Genomic DNA, 21,094 nt, shown 5'->3' with positions numbered 1-21,094 from the left:
AAGGTACACATATTTGGGAAATGAGGGGTACAACATATTTTAATAGAGCTGAAAGATTCAAATGTATACCTATACCAAAATCTTAATTTTAAGAGATTATCTATACATATTTCTTTTACTCTGAAGTGCTGTCTCATGCAAAATCAAAGCAGCTTTGATACTTCTGCCTTAAATTTAACACCAACACAATATTTTTCTTACTCATATTTAAGTCTATGAAAACTCAGACTTCTCAGAAACCCAAATTTAAGTGATATTGTTCTTGTAACTTGTCAGAACATTAGAAATATCAAAGCTTTTATTTTTATTGGGGAAAAATAATTAAGAAAGCTGACATAAGATCGAGGATAGATCACTGAGCTTGGAATTTGCTTCCTTTGCAGCACTTCTCTGTAAGAAAGAATTACATGGCATTTCTGTTACCGCAAGAAAACGATGTTTCTAGATATGAGAGTCAAGGATTGGAAAGATGGTCCTTTTCTGGGGTTCACCAAGCATGTCCGCCTCACCATGTTAAACTCGTCCCTGTCATGGTACCCAGCAGAAAAGAATGGGTGGCTTCCAGCTGAAAACAGCAGTATCCCTGCTTGCTCTATGGATGGTAACCACCATTTGCTATTTTATGACAAGGGACCAGGCGAGAGTGAATTTCTTGTGGAAGAATAAAAAACGAAACCCGGAAGGCAGTTTTCCTCTATCTCTCATTGCCTACATGGCAAATATGCATACGTAATATTTTTTTTTTTTTTAAAGTAAGCGGTACCTTATTTTATTTTATTTATTTATTTATTTTTGGCTGTGTTGGGTCTTCGTTTCTGTGCGAGGGCTTTCTCTAGTTGTGGCAAGCAGGGGGCCACTCTTCATCGCGGTGCGCGGGCATCTCACTATCGCGGCCTCTCTTGTTGTGGAGCTCAGGCTCCAGAGGCGCAGGCTCAGTAGTTGTGGCGCACGGGCCTAGTTGCTCCCCGGCATGTGGGATCCTCCCAGACCAGGGCTCGAACCCGTGTCCCATGCATTGGCAGGCAGACTCTCAACCACTGCGCCACCAGGGAAGCCCCCTGCATATGTAATATTTTAAAAATAATAACTGTATGTTGATTTGTCTGTAAATATAAACTATGAGATTGTACATGACACATCAAATATCTGTTCTGAATCTTACTAAATGAGTACTTATCAACTTTTTTAGCATATGTTTTGTTTTACTTTTTCTTCTCAAATAAAAAAAATGTTCACTGCTACCTACAATGTGCAAAGCATGGAATGAGGTGTTACGACTGACAGTAACACGAGACAGTATTGTAGGGGTATTTCTCTGCTTCTATATTTAAAGCCAGATATCACTGTCGACCTCAATGTCATAGCCCAGTGGTTTGCAACCAGAGAGATCCTGCCCCCTATCCCCTCCCAAGGGACACGCATCAATGACTAAAGACGTTTTTGGTCGTCACACCTGGGGGGTGCTACAGACATCTAGTGGGTAGAGCCAGGGATCCTGCAAAACATCCTACAATGGACAGGACAGTCCCCACAACAGAGAATTGTCCAGCTTAAAACATCGATAATGCTGAGGTCAAGGAACCCTGCCATAGTCCAAGTAAACACCAGGATTCATGCTGCGTTTTTGTAATTTCGCCCAATCACTCGACCAAAGCTACTGTGCAGCAGTCACCAGCACGTCAGAAATCCTGGGTAACAAATGCTATGAAACTCCAGAAGAGATAGAATCATAAGAGTTAGCCAACAAGGTTGTTCGTTTCTTCTATCACGAAACATCAGGAACTTAAAGTCACATGCAAGCAGCATGAAATTCCTGTCCATATTCTGTTCTCTGAAATTATACCCAACAAGAACATAAGTAAATTTAAGGGACAGAGACAACCCCACCCTCACAGTTAACACTGGAACTGTCTTAGCACTATTCACTCAATATAGTGCACTTTTAACAAAGTGAACTATTCTAAACTCCTTTTACTGTTTCAAGAGTCTCCTAGTTTTGAAAATTTGCACTGCTGTCTTGAAGGCCAAGGGGTTTTCCTGAACATCGTTTAAAAAATGTGTTTTTATTCAAGTGTAGCTGATTTACAATGCTGTGTTAGTCTCAGGTGTACAGCAAAGTGACTCAGTTATACATACATATATATATCTATTTTTTTCAGATTCTTTTCCCTTATAGTTATTGCAAAATATTGAGTAGAGTTCCCTGTGCTATACAGTATGTCCTTATTGGTTATCCATTTTATGTATGTAGTGTGTATATGTTAATCTCAAACTCCTAATTTATCCCCACTCCCGCCTTTTGCCTTTGGTAGCGGTAAGTTTGCTTTCTATGTCTGTGAGTCTGTTTCTGTTTTGTATATAAGTTCATTTCTATCTTTTTTTTAGATTCCACATATAGGTGATATGATATTTGTCTTTGTCTCATTTATTTCACTTAGTATGACAATCTCTAGGGCCATCCATGTTGCTGCAAATGGCATTATTTCATTCTTTTTTGTGGCTGACTAATATTCCGTTGTACAGATATACCACTGAACATCATTTTTGTATGAGATTCGTTCAGTCTTGCTTCCTCCTGACTTCTTACTCTTCCACTAACAGAATCCCAAAAGGTCAGATGTTGGAAGAGGTGATAAGTTTTTAGGGGGGCAAAATGATCCAAGGCTGAGAGAAAAAGGTGTTTAGGTTGAAATTCACCTTGCTTAAAAACTCCAGAAAGCATTTTTCTACAAGGCAACTAAATATTTCCATTAAGACACACAACTGTTACCTGCCCAAGGAATCAGAGCCCCTACTCAATCGGACATATGGATTAGCTAAAAATTAGCTGAAAATGACATGCATGTTTAAATGAACTGTTCTTCCATTTGCTGGATTTCTTTTACTAGGTTTGATGTTTTTCTTAATTGCAAACTCTGTGTTGTGGAAATACATACAATTGTCAACATTTGCATATTTTTTTGAACAGCAACTGATTTGGGGAAAAGCATAAAAAAGACTAGAATTTTTAAAAACCTGGTTTCTGGACTTTAATTGAATTGGGCTGGAAATTTTATTTTTACTTTTAATAAATTTAGACATAATTGTATTAAAATACCTTTAGCTGATTATTTCCTTTTCTAACATTGAATTAAAGAATCTTGACACAAATAAAAGTGTAGAAGGTAAAACTAACTAAGCACTACTAGCCATGTAAAATTTCAAACAAAATTAAGTTCAAAAATATAATTTTCTAGGTGGCAATGCAGATCTTTGTGAATATACTAAACCATTGACTTCTCTACTCCATGGTATGCAACCTATATTTCAATAAACTTGTTACTAAAAACAGAAAATTATATATATATACACACCACACACAGTTTTTTCTATGGCTCTGTTTCTCACTCTCGCATTTTAAGCAAACGATTTGAGTGGGCTTTCTAAATTGGGACCATTAAATGACATGGAAAGAAGCTTGTTAATGCCACGTTTCACTCTGCCTCTACCAAAGCGTATATCAAACAGCTCAAAATCAATGGCTGTGGTGCCATGGGGCACAAAATAATAAGGCTGCCACCTGTCACATCTATGCCCAGTGTTGATACTAGTTCTCTCAAAGTCATTAGAAAGGATGCTACATTCTGGTCCAGGAACAGGAGTGGATCTTACTTGCCTGTGGTCATAACACAGAGAGGTAAAGACTTCCTCAAAAGGGAGCAGCCATTATCCCTTTGCCCTGTTCCCAAGCCCAAAATGGAGCTTAATTTTCATTTTGGGCCAGTGCGCTCCTATGAGGCACCCAACAAAAGTATGTGAGTACACTTCCATGCTTGCAGCAAGTCAAGCTCACAGTTTTCTCCAAACTTTGTGAAAAGTTAAATATGAATGATAAGCAAGGATCCTATTTGTGAATTATGGGATACCTTGCAAGAGGCACATTCATTACAGACAGGTCACACCAGAGACGTAAGAATTAAGCTAAGCTCTGTTTGCTCTGCCTTTGAGGATCAATGCAAGCTGTTCTGATTTATTTATGGCACTTCTCGGATTCGTTCTATTTGGTGCTCCATTAACTGGCAAATCCCTATTCTCCTTTAAAAATCACTCAAACGACAACTTCTCGGCAATGCTTAGTGGAAACTTCTGTCCCTGGATGAGCACTTTCCTTTCCCTGTGTGCCACAGTTCTTCCCCAGACAGGTCAGAGAGACTGATTTCTCCCCAAGACTGAGTGTACAGCTATGTCTGGAAGCAACCTGAGTGAACCACCCTCTTCATATCCCTGTGCCCTCAGGAACCGGTGCAACGCCCAGTACCTAGGAGTGCCTGGTCCACGTTGGTGGAATGTACAGCAACAAATCACATGATGCTTCTTAAAGATTAATGGTAACCAAAGGGAGAAGAACAATAATTTAATTCTGTGAGGTCAGTCACCCTGCCCAAGGCAAGCAACATTTAGATCAAACTTTTGAACTTCATCATCATATGGTATGCTTCAAGTGCCACCTCTCTCGGTGTCTCTGTCCATTTAATAGATGAACTTCCAAGAGGTTTAAAATACCCTCAAGAAATGAAACTCCATCTTGAAATGCAGTGGCATTTAATACTACCTTGGTTCAATTTTCAGCCAGATATGAAATTTAACTGCAGATATTTAAATATACAATATATTCACAAAAAGATATTTCAATCAAGAAACCAAGTTTAAGCTGGTTTTTTCCTTAACATATGTCCATAAATATCAGCTCTATGATACCAGTAGAAATGGATACATCACATTTATGCTTTTTATAATTAAAAAAGACAGTCTGTTGGCTTACCTTTGGCATTCCTAATTAGTAGTAAACATTAGTTCTCTGGAGGCTCAGAATGATGTGTATAACCAGGGCAACTATAGTAGCTTAGGTTAATTGAGCACTTACTGTCCAGCAGGAACAGTGCCAAGTGTTTCCTGTGGATTACTTCATATATGGCTCACAACATGGTTAAAATTAGGTAGGTGTTATTAAATCCCATTTTCAACAGGGAAGCAATGAGGCATAAAGGTTATTTCACTGATACAAATATACTAAGTTAGTAGGTTGTAAAGCCAGGATTTGACTCTGAGCAGCCTGTCCTTGTAAAACGAACTGAACACTTAGAATGTGCCAGGCATTATATGGTAAATACTTAACAGGAATCATCTAAAGTAATTCATATAAAAAACATGCAACATCATATCAGCATCTATCAAACACACATGAAAAAAACAGACTTACCAAGGTTATGTAACTGGCCCAAAGCCAAAAAACTATTAAAAATTCTCTTTTTAACACTTTACTAGTCTGTCTCTAACCATATGAAAACTACCTTAATGAAATTTACTTGGTATGGTAAAATCTGAAATATAAAAACTTCTTAGAATGTTTCTAATGATCAGTATCAGAGGTTTCCTATAAAGGCTTGAAAAGTAAATATTTTCAGCTTTGCAGGCCACATGGTGTCTTTTGCAACTACTCAACTTCACCTCCGTAGCGTGAAAGCAGCCATCGATAATATGTAAACAAATGGGATTGGTTGTGTCCAATAAAACCTTTTGATTAGAAAATAGGTGACAGCCCATTTTCAGCCCATGGCCATAGTTTGCCGATATATGGGCCATGGCCATAGCTTGAAATAATAATAATATCATTATTATTTAAATAAGAATTCTAAAATGTAGGAACTGCTCAGAGTGAAATAATAGTAAGATGAATATATGCTATAGCAAAGGAATACACATTTACAAGGGAACACAGGTGAAACTGAACTAGTATGTATTTAAATATAAAAGGAAAAAGAAAAAATTGACATTAGGGTGGCAGAAATACTCTGGTCCATCTGGGTTCAAATCGTGGCTTCACCACTTACCAGCTTTGTGACCGTGGACAATTTTTAAAAAATTTCTCTCAGCTTTAGTTGCCTTGGCTTTAAATGGGCAAGTAAAATTTCTACCAGTCAGCACAAACTAATCAAGGATTAACAGATAAAATCACTGCCCTAAAGGGCAAGGGGAGTTGTGCAAACACAAGAAATTCCAGGCTGACCTGCCACAATACGGTAACAGCCAACTCCTCATCACACCTTCCACAGCAGCAAAGTGCTGAGCCATCAGCAGAGGTGAAATGAATATGTATTTGCTGAATCAATGAACATACGGGAAAAAACAGTGTTACTCTGGATGGACAAAACTGGCTAGCTTAACTCACAGACTATGTCATTTATTACAATACTCATGTTTAATCGGAGTTTAAAATTCACGATTGAGTCACAGATTACCTTGATGTCTTAGGTTTAGGAAGTGCAATCCCTTCTCAAAACACAGAAAATTAGGAGCAAGTGTCTAAATATACTATTATTGTACTCAAATTGGTATTGGCTTATTCCACTAGGTCAAAACAACAGATCCAATCTTTCTCTTCTGGAATCAGTAACATAGTCAGAACTGACATCTTCTACTTTGGTATCAATGATTCTGACACAATATGGCATGCTGAAATGTCCTATATTTTTCTTCCCTCTGCCTATTTCTTTCAAATTTTAATGGGTTACAAAACTATTGAGTTTTTTTATGAAGCACATGGAAGACTCCTATCAGTGGCAGTATGTTGGTAATGAAGAATGTTCATTATTAAGTATGGTTGTAAATCACATTTTCTCTCGGGCACTGAAACATTAACACTGGACACTAGAGGGTAAGCCTCTTTTCAATCTCTCTGCTTTGCAAGTCATTTCCAACTTTTATTCTCAGCACAGGAGCAGGCTACTCATGATTAGAGTTTTACAAAGTTAGCAATCACCTATTGGCATTGACATTGTTCTTCATCAGGGAAGAGCTGTAACTTACCTCCTACACCCATGGTGTGGAGGGAAAGGGCTCTAGATGACTGGTCGCTTTAATGCTACCATCTTCTACTACTCCTTTATCAGAACTTCTTCTACTCCTTTATCAGAATTAGCTGGGAACACAGAAAACTCTCTGACATGGATGCAATATACCACAACATGTTTCTCCTCTTAGGTCTCCTTTCCCAGAAAGACTTGCTTCAATCATAGCTTTTGTCCATTTCAGGAGTCTTAGATGGATGCATGGATTCCCAGTAAAGCCTCTTCTATCTCTAGCAATAACAGTTGGTACCTCTAAATGATCAGGTATTTGCTTTCGTAGGTCACTTTTAATGTTCTTCTTGACATCAGCATTATTAACTTATCTTTTAAGGCTAGTTTCTTTTATTTTTTTAATCTTTAGCCTGGAGATTTTTTTCTAAATTCTCTTTTACGTGCCTTTGTCTTTCTACAAAAATACCAAAACATATATGTCCCTCTATGTTCTCTCTTAATACCTAATAATGCTACATGTAGAGAAAAACTGAAGCAAAAAGAACTGGACTTATTCAGAATGTGTAGAGAAAAACTGAAGCAAAAAGAACTGGACTTATTCAGAATGTGTAGAGAAAAACTGAAGCAAAAAGAACTGGATTTATTCAGAATGTAACAAGACCATATTATCTCAAGAGAGTTCTGTCTTGGTTTGGAATACAGGCATAAGTTTATGTGGCATTCTCTCACATACTGAATAAATTATGTCACTCCCTGTTCACCCATCCCCTCAATCGCGGTAACATAAAAACAAAATCTCTTCATTGTTTCTACTAGAAAAATCCTTACCGCATAGCAGGTCCTGAATTGATCACCCTCAGTTAATACCCATACTTGCCAGCCTGGCATTAAAGGTCTCCATATTGTAGGCCCGACCTAATTTCCTGTAACCCTCTTATGGAAGATTTACCTGCTCTAGTTTAAACTGGACTAACCTTGTCTCCCAAGCATGCCACGTACCCTCCCAAGGCACCATATTGGTTTTGTTATTCCTACTGACTCTAAAGTAGGCTACAAGAAAATCCACCGGTAGCTCTACCACCAGCCCTTCCACTTCCCCTTCAAATGCCATCTTTTTCATAGACCCTTCCCTGATCAATCTCCTATTCTTTGAAGTAGGCTCTGGGCTCGTAGTGTTTTTACAGCACACTTTGTATTTCTTTGACTTATGTTTCCTACTAGACTTTAACATCCATGAGGGTCAGCGATCCTGTGTATTCTCATCGTATGATTGATCCACTGAGCCCAGCAAAATGGCTCATTCCAAAGAGGTACTCCAGAAATGGATGTTGAACAAGTGGACAACAATTATTATGCAAACAGCTATCTTGATGGAGAGCATAAGAACTTGAGTCCCACAGCAGAACACTAGCTGCTGTAATTTGTAGTCACACAACTTTTAGGTTTCAAGAAGCAGCAGCCCTGTAAAATACGTCTTTCCCTGCTAGGAAAATAGAAACTAACAAGTTCATGTAGCCAGATCTGCCACAAATGGTCCTAAGAGGTACACGAAAAACACCCTGAAAAACAGTGCCTCCAACAAAATGTGCATTTACTTAAATGTGTATCTACTCTACATGCTAAATTGGATAAGAAGTTGTCATTACGTAGGGAATGATAAAGTTAAACAATCTATCTGGTACTATATGTATATTTTAAAAGAATATGTGATACCTTCAGTGGATTTTAAGCTAACCGTGAGTGTTCAACTCAGAATAATCTCAGTTTTAAAAGCTGCAAGTTAGGGCTTCCCTGGTGGCACAGTGGTTGGGAATCCGCCTGCCAAGGCAGGGGACACGGGTTCAAGCCCTGGTCCGGGAAGATCCCACGTGCCGCAGAGCAGCTAAGCCCGTGCGCCACAACTGCTGAGCCTGCGCTCTAGAGCGTGCAAGCCACAACTGCTGGGCCCACGTGCCACAACTACTGAAGCCCGCACAATGCAACGAAGAGTGGCCCCCGCTCACTGCAACTAAAGAAAGCTCACGCACAGCAGTGAAGACCCAATGCAGCCAAAAATAAATAAATAAATTTATTTAAAAAAAAAAAAAAGCTACAAGTTAAAGAAATGCAGAACTTCGAAACTACTGTGTAACTGAAAGAAGCCAGACACAAATAACTATGTATGACCCCACTTATATGAAATGCCTAGAAAAGGCAAATCTGTAGAGACATAAAGTAGATTAATGGTCGCTGGGGGCTGGCAGAGAGAGCAAGGATTAACTGTGAATGGGTGTGAGGGCTCGTACTGGGATGACGAAGATGTTCTAAGATTGGATTATGGTGATGGTTTCACAATTTGGTAAATTTATTAATGCCATTGAATTATACACCTATACACTTAAAGTGAATGAATTTTATATGTAAATTATACCTCAATAAAGTTATAAAAAATGCAGTGAAGGGAAGAAGATACTACAATGATCATCAGGAACCTACTTGAGGCAAAAAAGTAGCCCATTTTAAACTCCAATTTAACAGCAGAGCAGAAATCATTTTACTTTAATAAAAGTGAGAAAAAGACCTACAATGTTGTAGCATTTGTGGATGGACTTTAAAAGTATTTGCAACACATTAAAACAATAATTCTATCCACACTCATTCAATCTAATACTAGGACCATCTTTTACTATTTGCAAAACAAATGCATACGCTTTAAGAAAGGCAACTCAACAATTCACTAGCTTTGGTTGTTTAATGTAAACTGAATGCTTGCTTTTATTTCATGGAGACAAAAAGGAAGTCTTTTAGTTCATTCTGTTTACAACATTTCCAATAGGAGCATTAATGAAACAGAAAAAGAAAGCCTAAGATAGTAACACTGCATCTACCTCTCACTGTCACTTCCCCCAGTAAAATACTGTAAAGGCAACACAAGTCATCCAAGTTAAATTTCACAGCAAAACATAATGTGATACTCACCAAATAGCCTTCTTTTGCTTTAACGAAATCTAATTGCAACTACTCATTCAACCAAGATTTACTGAAAAGTTTCTATAAGGCAGGCACTCTGCATCATATTAAGTAAAATCCAGTCTTTGACATCAAGGACCTCACACTCTAGATGTGAAAGAGGCAACATACAATGGAGTGTAATAAACACCCACTGTCAGGAGAATACCAAGGAGGTTGCCTAACTCAGCCTTTGTCAAATGACATGGCCCCCAGTTAGGTGGAGTTTTACAGAACAGTGTACCAAGTAGCATACACAAGGCACAGAACAGACTGTAAAATCAGGATGTCACGTTAATTTGAAATTGTTAGACTGCTTGTTCAATCAAAAAGAGTTCAACAAGCACAAGACAACTTGTTATCATGAATTTTTATTTTTTGGCTGGGGGACGCAATGGTGGTAGGGTGGATAGTAATTTCAAACTCTGGTGTGATGCTTTCCTTTTCCCCGAGAAAGAAAATCCAAGTAAACAGTGGATTACCTCGGACCACCTCTTCCACAGACTCCGTGGTGGTGGTCGTGGTGGTGGCGATGCTGGTGGTCCTCTCTGTGGCCTCTTCATAGGGTTCCTCAGCCTCTTCCTCTACCTCATCACCATCCTCTTCATCCTCATCATCCTCGGCTTCCTCTTCCTCAATATCAGCCACTTCTTCCTCCTCTGCTACTTCCACGACTTTGTCTTCACTGGAGCAGGAAAGAGAAATAACAATGATAGTCATTTAAACAAATTTCAGGAGAGGAAAAAAAAAAAAAAATCAATGACGAGGAATTTTGGACATCTGAGAGGAAACCTGACATTGAATAAAAACACACACAAGGTTTGAAGCCAGCAGGTCAGAAATGAATTCCAGCTCAGTATATCTGCAACTTTTTACCCCTGAGCACAGCTCTTCTTAGTTTCTGCAGTTGCAAAGAAGAGGATACCCGGCTTCCAACTGTATGACATTCTGGAAAAGGCAAAGTTATGGAGACCATAAAAAGACCAGTGGTTGCTAGGAGTTCGGGGTAGGAAGGAAGGGATGAATAGGCAGAGCCCAGGGGATTTTTAGGGCAGTGAAACTATTCTGTAAGATACTGCATCAGTGGATATCCACTGATACAGTGCATATACAACATCATGCATTTGTCGAAACCCTAAGAACTGTACAATACAAAGAGTGAGCTCTAATGTAAACTTTACTTTACTTTAATAATAATGTATCAATATTGGTTCAAGCATGCAATGCTAATGCAAAATGTTAATAATGCGGTGGGGAGAGCTCTCTGTACTTCCTGTTCAAATTTTTTCTAACCCTAAAACTGCTCTAAAAAATAAAGTCTATTAAAAAGGCTGGGGTGGGGGAGACCAAAACAAAGTTTACTGTGTTACTGGGATTACTTCTCCTCCTGTAGGTGAAAATACCCCACAGCACCTGCAGAGTAGATATTCAATAAGGGGAGGTGGAAATTCGTTCAAAATTACTATTGAAAGTTTAAACTGGAAATGAAAGGGGAAGAAGTAATTGGCTTAAATAAGCCTGTAAGCTCAATGGTCAGGGATGCCTACTGAAACTACACCTATGCTCCCTTTTGCTAGTTGTGTAAGCTTTCTAGAATATCAGATATCTCTTTGGTTCCCAAATTTCAGTGAGCATCAAAAGGATGCACCTGAAAGGCTTATGAAAACACAGATCACCAGGTGCCACCCCCAGATTTCTGAATCAGTGGTGGGACAGGGCCTGAGAATTTGCCTTTCTAACAATTTCCCCGGTGATGCTGATACTGATGGTTGGGGGACAATATTCTGAGAACCACTGAAATATGCAACACTGAGAATAGTGGTAACAGATAGGCAGTAAGTCACAGTATAATTGGGAAGGGGATCAGAAATAATATTTATGGCATTAAACATGTATATACTTAATCAGTGGTAAGTAATAAATCAGCAAATTTGGATGGCCAAAGAAGAGTATGTCTAGAACAAAATCAGAAAGTCCAAGTAAGATATCCTTGTGGCAGTCATATACCTGCCAGTACAGACATGGTCAAGAGCATCTGGAAGATGACAAATGAAGACAGGAACCTAAGTGTTAAACAGTGACAGTGAAGATGGCGGAAGAGTAAGACGCGGAGATCACCTTCCTTCCCACAGATACATGAGAAATACATCTACACGTGGAACTGCTCCTACAGAACACCCACTGAACGCTGGCAGAAGACGTCAGACCTCCCAAAAGGCAAGAAAATCCCCACGTACTTGGGTAGGGCAAAAGAAAAAAGAAATAACAGAGACAAAAGAATAGGAACGGGACCTGCACCAGTGGGAGGGAGCTGTGAAGGAGGAAAGGTTTCCACACACTAGGAAGCCCCTTCGCGGGCAGAGACTGCGGGTGGCAGAGGGGGGAAGCTTCGGAGCCACGGAGGAGAGCGCAGCCACAGGGGTGTGGAGGGTAAAGCGGAGAGATTCCCGCACAGAGGAGCGGTGCCGACCAGCACTCACCAGCCCGAGAGGCTTGTCTGCTCACCCGCCGGGGCGGGCGGGGGCTGGGAGCTGAGGCTCGGGCTTCGGTGCTAGCCGGGAGGGAGTCCGGGAAAAAGACTGCAGCTGCCGAAGAGGCAAGAGACTTTTTCTTGCCTCTTTGTTTCGCGGCGCGCAAGGAGAGGGGATTCAGAGCGCCGCCTAAACGAGCTCCAGAGACGGGCGCGAGCCGTAGCTATCAGCGCGGATTCCACAGCAACAGGGACGCAGAGGGAAAAACGGAGAGATTCCCGCACAGAGGTTCGGCGCCGAGCAGCACTCACCAGCCCGAGAGGCTTGTCTGCTCAGCCGCCGGGGCGGGCGGGGGCTGGGAGCTGAGGCTCAGGCTTCGGTTGGATCCCGGGGAGAGGACTGGGGTTGGCTGCGTGAACACAGCCTGAAGGGGCTAGCGCACCACAGCTGGCCGGGAGGGAGCCCAAGAAAAAGTCTGCAGCTGCCGAAGAGGCAAGAGACTTTTTCTTGCCTCTTTGTTTCGCGGCGCGCAAGGAGAGGGGATTCAGAGCGCCGTTTAAACGAACTCCAGAGACGGGCGCGAGCCGCGGCTATCAGCGCGGACACCAGAGACAGGCATGAGACGCTAAGGCTGCTGCTGCCGCCACCAAAAAGCCTGTGGGCGAGCACAGGTCATTCTCCACGCCGCCCCTCCCGGGAGCCTGTGCAGCCCGCCACGGCCAGGCTCCCGTAATCCGGGGACAACTTCCCCGGGAGAGCGCACGGCGCGCCTCAGGCTGCTGCAACGTCACGCCGGCCTCTGCCGCCGCAGGCTCGCCCCGCCTCCTCCGTACCGCTCCCTCCCCCCGGCCTGACTGAGCCAGAGCCCCCGAATCAGCTGCTCCTTTAACCCCGTTCTGTCTGGGCGGGGAACACACGCCCTCAGGCGACCTACATGTAGAGGCGGGTCCAAATCCAAAGCTGAACCCCGGGAGCTGTGCGAACAAAGAAGAGAAAGGGAAATCTCTCCCAGCAGCCTCAGAAGCAGCGGATTAAAGCTCCACAAACAACTTGATGTGCCTGCATCTGCTGAATACCTGAATAGACAACGAATCATCCCAAATTTAGGAGGTGGACTTTGGGAGCAGGATATATTAACTTTTCCCCTTTTCCTTTTTTTGTGAGTGTATATGTGTATGCTTCTGGGTGAGATTTTGTCTGTATAGCTTTGCTCTCACCGTTAGTCCTAGGGTTAGGTCCGTCCTTTTTTTTTTTTTTTTTTTTACTTAAAAAATTTCTTTTTCCCTAATAAATGTTTTCTTAATAATTTTTTCCTTATTTTCTATTTTTAAAAAATTAAAAAAAATTTTTTAAAATAAGTTTTTTCATATTTTTTATTTAAAAAAATTTTTTTCTTAATAAATTTTTAAATAATTTTTTTCTTATTTTTATTATAAAAAATAATAAATCTATTTTTAAAAATTAAAAAAAATTTTTTCTCAATAAATTTATTCTTAATAATTTTTTTTCTTATTTTTTATTATAATTGCTTTATTTTATTTTATTTTATCCTCTTTCTTTCTTTCTTTCCATTTTCTCTCCCTTTTATTCTGAGCCGTGTGGATGAAAGGCTCTTGGTGCTCCAGCCAGGCATCAGGGCTGTGCCTCTGAGGTGGGAGAGCCAACTTCAGGACACTGGTCCACAAGAGACCTCCCAGCTTCACGTAATACCAAACAGCGAAAATCTCTCAGAGATCTCCATCTCACCATCAAGACCCAGCTTCACTCAACGACCAGCAAGCTACAGTGCTGGACACCCTATGCCAAACAACTAGCAAGACAGGAACACAGCCCCATCCATTAACAGAGAGGCTGCCTAAAATCAGAATAAGGCCACAGACACCCCAAAACACACCACCAGATGTGGACGAGCCCACCAGAAAGACAACATCCAGCCTCATCCACCAGAACACAGGGACTAGTTCCCTCCACCAGGAAACCTACACAACCCACTGAACCAACCTTAGCCACTGGGGACAGATACCAAAAACAACGGGAACTACGAACCTGCAGCCTGTGAAAAGGAGACCCCAAACACAGTAAGATAAGCAAAATGAGAAGACAGAAAAACACACAGCAGATGAAGGAGCAGGGTCAAAACACACCAGACCTAACAAATGAAGAGGAAATAGGTAGTCTACCTGAAAAAGAATTCAGAATAATGATAGTAAGGATGATCCAAAATCTTGGAAACAGAATACACAAAATGCAAGAGACATTTAACAAGGACGTAGAAGAACTAAAGAGGAACCAAGCAACGATGACAAGCACAATAAATGAAATTAAAAATACTCTAGATGGGATCAATAGCAGAATAACTGAGGCAGAAGAACGGATAAGTGACCTGGAAGATAAAATGGTGGAAATAACTACTGCAGAGCAGAATAAAGAAAAAAGAATGAAAAGAACTGAGGACAGTCTCAGAAACCTCTGGGACAACATTAAACACACCAACATTCGAATTATAGGGGTCCCAGAAGAAGAAGAGAAAAAGAAAGGGACTGAGAAAATATTTGAAGAGATTATAGTTGAAAACTTCCCTAATATGGGAAAGGAAATAGTTAATCAAGTCCTGGAAGCACAGAGAGTCCCATACAGGATAAATCCAAGGAGAAACACACCAAGACACATATTAATCAAACTATCAAAAATTAAATATAAAGAAAACATATTAAAAGCAGCAAGGGAAAAACAACAAATAACACACAAGGGCATCCCCATAAGGTTAACAGCTGATCTTTCAGCAGAAACTCTGCAAGCCAGAAGGGAGTGGCAGGATATACTTAAAGTGATGAAGGAGAAAAACCTACAACCAAGATTACTCTACCCAGCAAGGATCTCATTCAGATTTGATGGAGAAATTAAAACCTTTACAGACAAGCAAAAGCTGAGAGAGTTCAGCACCACCAAACCAGCTTTACAACAAATGCTAAAGGAACTTCTCTAGGCAAGAAACACAAGAGAAGGAAAGCACCTACAATAACAAACCCAAAACATTTAAGAAAATGGGAATAGGAACATACATATCGATAATTACCTTAAATGTAAATGGATTAAATGCTCCCACCAAAAGACACAGACTGGCTGAATGGATACAAAAACAAGACCCATATATATGCTGTCTACAAGAGACCCACTTCAGACCTAGAGACACATACAGACTGAAAGTGAGGGGATGGAAAAAGATATTCCATGCAAATGGAAATCCCAAGAAAGCTGGAGTAGCAATTCTCATATCAGACAAAATAGACTTTAAAATAAAGACTATTACAAGAGACAAAGAAGGACACTATATAATGATCAAGGGATCGATCCAAGAGGAAGGTATAACAACTGTAAATATTTATGCACCCAGCATAGGAGCACCTCAATACATAAGGCAAATACTAACAGCCATAAAAGGGGAAATCAACAGTAACACAATCATAGTAGGGGACTTTAACACCCCACTTTCACCAATGGACAGATCATCCAAAATGAAAATAAATAAGGAAACACAAGCTTTAAATGATACATTAAACAAGATGGACTTAATTGATATTTATAGGACATTCCACCCAAAAACAACAGAATACACATTTTTCTCAAGTGCTCATGGAACATTCTCCAGGACAGATCATATCTTGGGTCACAAATCAAGCCTTGGTAAATTTAAAAAAACTGAAATCGTATCAAGTATCTTTTCCGACCACAACGCTATGAGACTAGATATCAATTACAGGAAAAGATCTGTAAAAAATACAAACACATGGAGGCTACACAATACACTACTTAATAACGAAGTGATCACTGAAGAAATCAAAGGGGAAATCAAAAAATACCTAGAAACAAATGACAATGGAGACACGACGATCCAAAACCTATGGGATGCAGCAAAAGCAGTTCTAAGAGGGAAGTTTATAGCAATACAATCCTACCTCAAGAAACAGGAAACATCTCGAATAAACAACCTAACCTTGCACCTAAAGCAATTAGAGAAAGAAGAACAAAAAAACCCCAAAGCTAGCAGAAGGAAAGAAATCATAAAGATCAGATCAGAAATAAATGAAAAAGAAATGAAGGAAACAATAGCAAACATCAATAAAACTAAAAGCTGGTTCTTTGAGAAGATAAACAAAATTGATAAACCATTAGCCAGACTCATCAAGAGAAAAAGGGAGAAGACTCAAATTAATAGAATTAGAAGTGAAAAAGGAGAAGTAACAACTGACACTGCAGAAATACAAACGATCATGAGAGATTACTACAAACAACTCTATGCCAATAAAATGGACAACCTGGAAGAAATGGACAGATTCTTAGAAATGCACAACCTGCCGAGACTGAACCAGGAAGAAATAGAACATATGAACAGACCAATCACAAGCACTGAAATTGAAACTGTGATTAAAAATCTTCCAACACACAAAAGCCCAGGACCAGATGGCTTCACAGGCGAATTCTATCAAACATTTAGAGACGAGCTAACACCTATCCTTCTCAAACTCTTCCAAAATATTGCAGAGGGAGGAACACTCCCCAACTCATTCTACGAGGCCACCATCACCCTGATACCAAAACCAGACAAAGATGTCACAAAGAAAGAAAACTACAGGCCAATATCACTGATGAACATAGATGCAAAAATCCTCAACAAAATACTAGCAAACAGAATCCAACAGCACATTAAAAGGATTATACACCATGATCAAGTGGGGTTTATTCCAGGAATGCAAGGATTCTTCAATATACGCAAATCAATCAACGTGATACATCATATTAACAAATTGAAGGAGAAAAACCATATGATCATCTCAATAGATGCAGAGAAAGCTTTCGACAAAATTCAACACCCATTTATGATAAAAGTCCTGCAGAAAGTAGGCATAGAGGGAACTTTCCTCAACATAATAAAGGCTGTATATGACAAACCCACAGCCAACATTGTCCTCAATGGTGAAAAACTGAAACCATTTCCACTAAGATCAGGAACAAGACAAGGTTGCCCACTCTCACCACTATTATTCAACATGGTTTTGGAAGTGTTAGCCACAGCAATCAGAGAAGAAAAAGAAATAAAAGGAATCCAAATCGGGAAAGAAGAAGTAAAGCTGTCACTGTTTGCAGATGACATGATACTATACATAGAGAATCCTAAAGATGCTACCAGAAAACTACTAGAGCTAATCAATGAATTTGGTAAAGTAGCAGGATACAAAATTAATGCACAGAAATCTCTTGCATTCCTGTATACTAATGATGAAAAATCTGAAAGTGAAATTAAGAAAACACTCCCGTTTACCACTGCAACAAAAAGAATAAAATATCTAGGAATAAACCTACCTAAGGAGACAAAAGACCTGTATGCAGAAAATTATAGGACACTGATGAAAGAAATTAAAGATGATACAAATAGATGGAGAGATATACCATGTTCTTGGATTGGAAGAATCAACATTGTGAAAATGACTCTGCTACCCAAAGCAATCTACAGATTCAATGCAATCCCTATCAAACTACCACTGGCATTTTTCACAGAACTAGAACAAAAAATTTCACAATTTGTATGGAAACACAAAAGACCCCGAATAGCCAAAGCAATCTTGAGAACGAAAAATGGAGCTGGAGGAATCAGGCTCCCTCACTTCAGACTATATTACAAAGCTACAGTAATCAAGACAGTTTGGTACTGGCACAAAAACAGAAATATAGATCAATGGAACAGGATAGAAAGCCCAGAGATAAGCCCATGCACATATGGTCACCTTATCTTTGATAAAGGAGGCAAGCATATACAGTGGAGAAAAGACAGCCTCTTCAATAAGTGGTGCTGGGAAAATTGGACAGGTACATGTAAAAGTATGAAATTAGAACACTCCCTGACACCATACACAAAAATAAACTCAAAATGGATTAAAGACCTAAGTGTAAGGCCAGACACTATCAAACTCTTAGAGGAAAACATAGGCAGAACACTCTATGACATAAATGACAGCAAGATCCTTTTTGACCCAGGTCCTAGAGAAATGGAAATAAAAACACAAATAAACAAATGGAACCTAATGAAACTGAAAAGCTTTTGCACAGCAAAGGAAACCATAAACAAGACCAAAAGACAACCCTCAGAATGGGAGAAAATATTTGCAAATGAAGCAACTGACAAAGGATTAATCTCCAAGATTTACAAGCAGCTCATGCAGCTCAATAACAAAAAAACGAACAACCCAATCCAAAAATGGGCAGAAGACCTAAATAGACATTTCTCCAAAGAAGATATACAGATTGCCAACAGACACATGAAAGAATGCTCAACATCATTAATCATTAGAGAAATGCAAATCAAAACTACAATGAGGTATCATCTCACACTGGTCAGAATGGCCATCATCAAAAAATCTAGAAACAATAAATGCTGGAGAGGGTGTGGAGAAAAGGGAACACTCTTGCACTGTTGGTGGGAATGTAAATTGATACAGCCACTATGGAGAACAGTATAGAGGTTCCTTAAAAAACTAAAAATAGAACTACCATACGACCCAGCAATCCCACTACTGGGCATATACCCTGAGAAAACCATAATTCAGAAAGAGTCATGTACCAAAATATTCATTGCAGCTCTGTTTACAATAGCCAGGACATGGAAGCAACCTAGGTGTCCATCAACGCATGAATGGATAAAGAAGATGTGGCACATATATACAATGGAATATTACTCGCCATAAAAAGAAATGAAATGGAGGTATTTGTAATGAGGTGGATGGAGTTAGAGTCTGTCATACAGAGTGAAGTAAGTCAGAAAGAGAAAAAGAAATACAGTATGCTAACACATATATATGGAATCTAAGGGAAAAAAAAAAAAAAAAAGGTCATGAAGAACCTAGTGGCAAGATGGGAATAAAGACACAGACCTACTAGAGAATGGACTTGAGGATATGGGGAGGGGGAGGGGTGAGATGTGACAGGGTGAGAGAGTGTCATGGACATATATACACTACCAAATGTAAAATAGATAGCTAGTGGGAAGCAGCCGCATAGCACAGAGAGATCAGCTCGGCGCTTTGTGACCACCTAGAGGGGTGGGATAGGGAGGGTGGGAGGGAGGGAGATGCAAGAGGGACGAGATATGGGAACATATGTATATGTATAACTGATTCACTTTGTTATAAAGCAGAAGCTAACACACCATTGTAAAGCAATTATACTTCAATAAAGATGTTTTAAAAAAAAAAACAAAAAAAAACAGTGACAGTATCTCATGTGCCATCTGGCTGGAGAGGAGAAATAGATATTTCATTCTTGATCAGATCACAGAATCAATACGGGAAAAAGATCTAGATGTGGTGGAGGACTTCACCTCCCCAGAGCATCTGCCACAGTTCTATTTCACAAGAAGCACTACAGGATAGGATTGAGAACTGCCATGTTGACATTTAAATTTTACCCCAGAGTTGATTCTTGCCCACAAGGAGAAGCTCATTGTTTGGGAGACATGACAGGAATCTGGAGAGTTTGTGTCAGCCACAACCTGGAGCCTTGGGACGCTAGTGTGAGTTCGGCATTGTACAGAAAATCAGATTTCAAACCTGTTAGGGAAAGAAAATGGTAGGATTCCGTGGTGTACGGGGACAGAAAGGAAGATGGCAAAAGGCTTTCAAAGACTGAAAGTCTGGCAGGAGAGCCACAAGTACTGAGGGTGAGAAAGAGAAAGATATGTAAAAAGATGAATATAGCACTAGAAAGAATTCCCTTTACGACGACCTAGAGAGGTGGGATAGGGAGGGTGGGAGGGAGGCTCAAGAGGGAGGGGATATGGGGATATACGTATGCATATGGCTGATTCACTTTGTTGTACAACAGAAACTAACACAGTATTGTGAAGCAATTATACTCCAATAAAGATGTATTAAAAAAAAAAGGAATTCCCTGATTAACTCAGAATTTAAAGGACTTTTATAAGTTCTAAAAAATTGTGTATAACCCCCCATCCCCCAAGTGGAATGCCTTTTAAATTCTGACTAAATATGACTTACAGATAATAAATGGACACATCAAAAGCAGTTGAAATATGTGGTTAAATAAGAGAATAAGGAGAAACTTATTTGGCAGAGTAAAATCAATAATAACTTATTTATAGATAAATTATTATTAATTGAACAAATGAAGTGTTAATACAGAGAAAACCCTAACCAGTTATTTTAACACTTCCATGAGACCGTGAAAAATAGGTAAGAAGAGGAAGAGAAACATTCGCACTGATAATCAGATGGTATAAGCCTTCATCTGCTTAGAGATAAATGGGGTACGATCATTGATTTCTTGATTGCCTGAATTCCTGCACAAAAGTCTACCACTTAAGGCAACATCTCAAAAGAATCCTAAACTCAACAGTTGCTTAGATGCCAATTTTACCCAGGATACTGCCTCTTTATTTTTCTACAGAATCTTGATGTTGTACTGCTAGTGAATAAAATAAAGATGACCTAGTGCATGCCATCAGCCAATTTCTTGTGTTTGAGCTCTCTTCTGTGTTCAATCAAATCATAGACACCAACATTCTTTAGCTATCCAAATTAAGTGGACAATTCAGGTAAAAATAGGGAGAGAAATCAAATTCAATGAGTCTTCTCCTTAAATCATGACACGTGCATGCTGTCCTGAAGCACGGATGGAGTGACAGGGTCCAGGTATGTGAGCCAGGGTTAAGACAGCACTGTGCTTCCAGGTGGGATGGTGAAAACACGACCCTAGGCCCCAAACATCTCTCTTATGACTTGAATG

At 39.8% G+C, this 21,094-nt stretch overlaps 1 protein-coding gene across 4 annotated transcripts in view; it reads right to left on the bottom strand.

The window, feature by feature from the left end:
• The window catches only part of APP (amyloid beta precursor protein), a 286,588-nt gene that overhangs the window by 110,077 nt on the left and 155,417 nt on the right, over nucleotides 1-21,094 (bottom strand). For all 4 annotated transcript variants that reach the window (XM_061194014.1, XM_061194013.1, XM_061194010.1 and 1 more), the window contains exon 6: nucleotides 10,310-10,512. In XM_061194014.1, coding sequence (XP_061049997.1) covers nucleotides 10,310-10,512 — 203 coding nt within the window. The remainder of the gene's footprint in view (nucleotides 1-10,309; nucleotides 10,513-21,094) is intronic.

The sequence above is a fragment of the Eubalaena glacialis genome, chromosome 6 (genome assembly GCF_028564815.1).
Source record: "Eubalaena glacialis isolate mEubGla1 chromosome 6, mEubGla1.1.hap2.+ XY, whole genome shotgun sequence".
Taxonomy (NCBI): domain Eukaryota; kingdom Metazoa; phylum Chordata; class Mammalia; order Artiodactyla; family Balaenidae; genus Eubalaena; species Eubalaena glacialis.
This window is presented reverse-complemented; position numbering and strand designations above follow the sequence as displayed.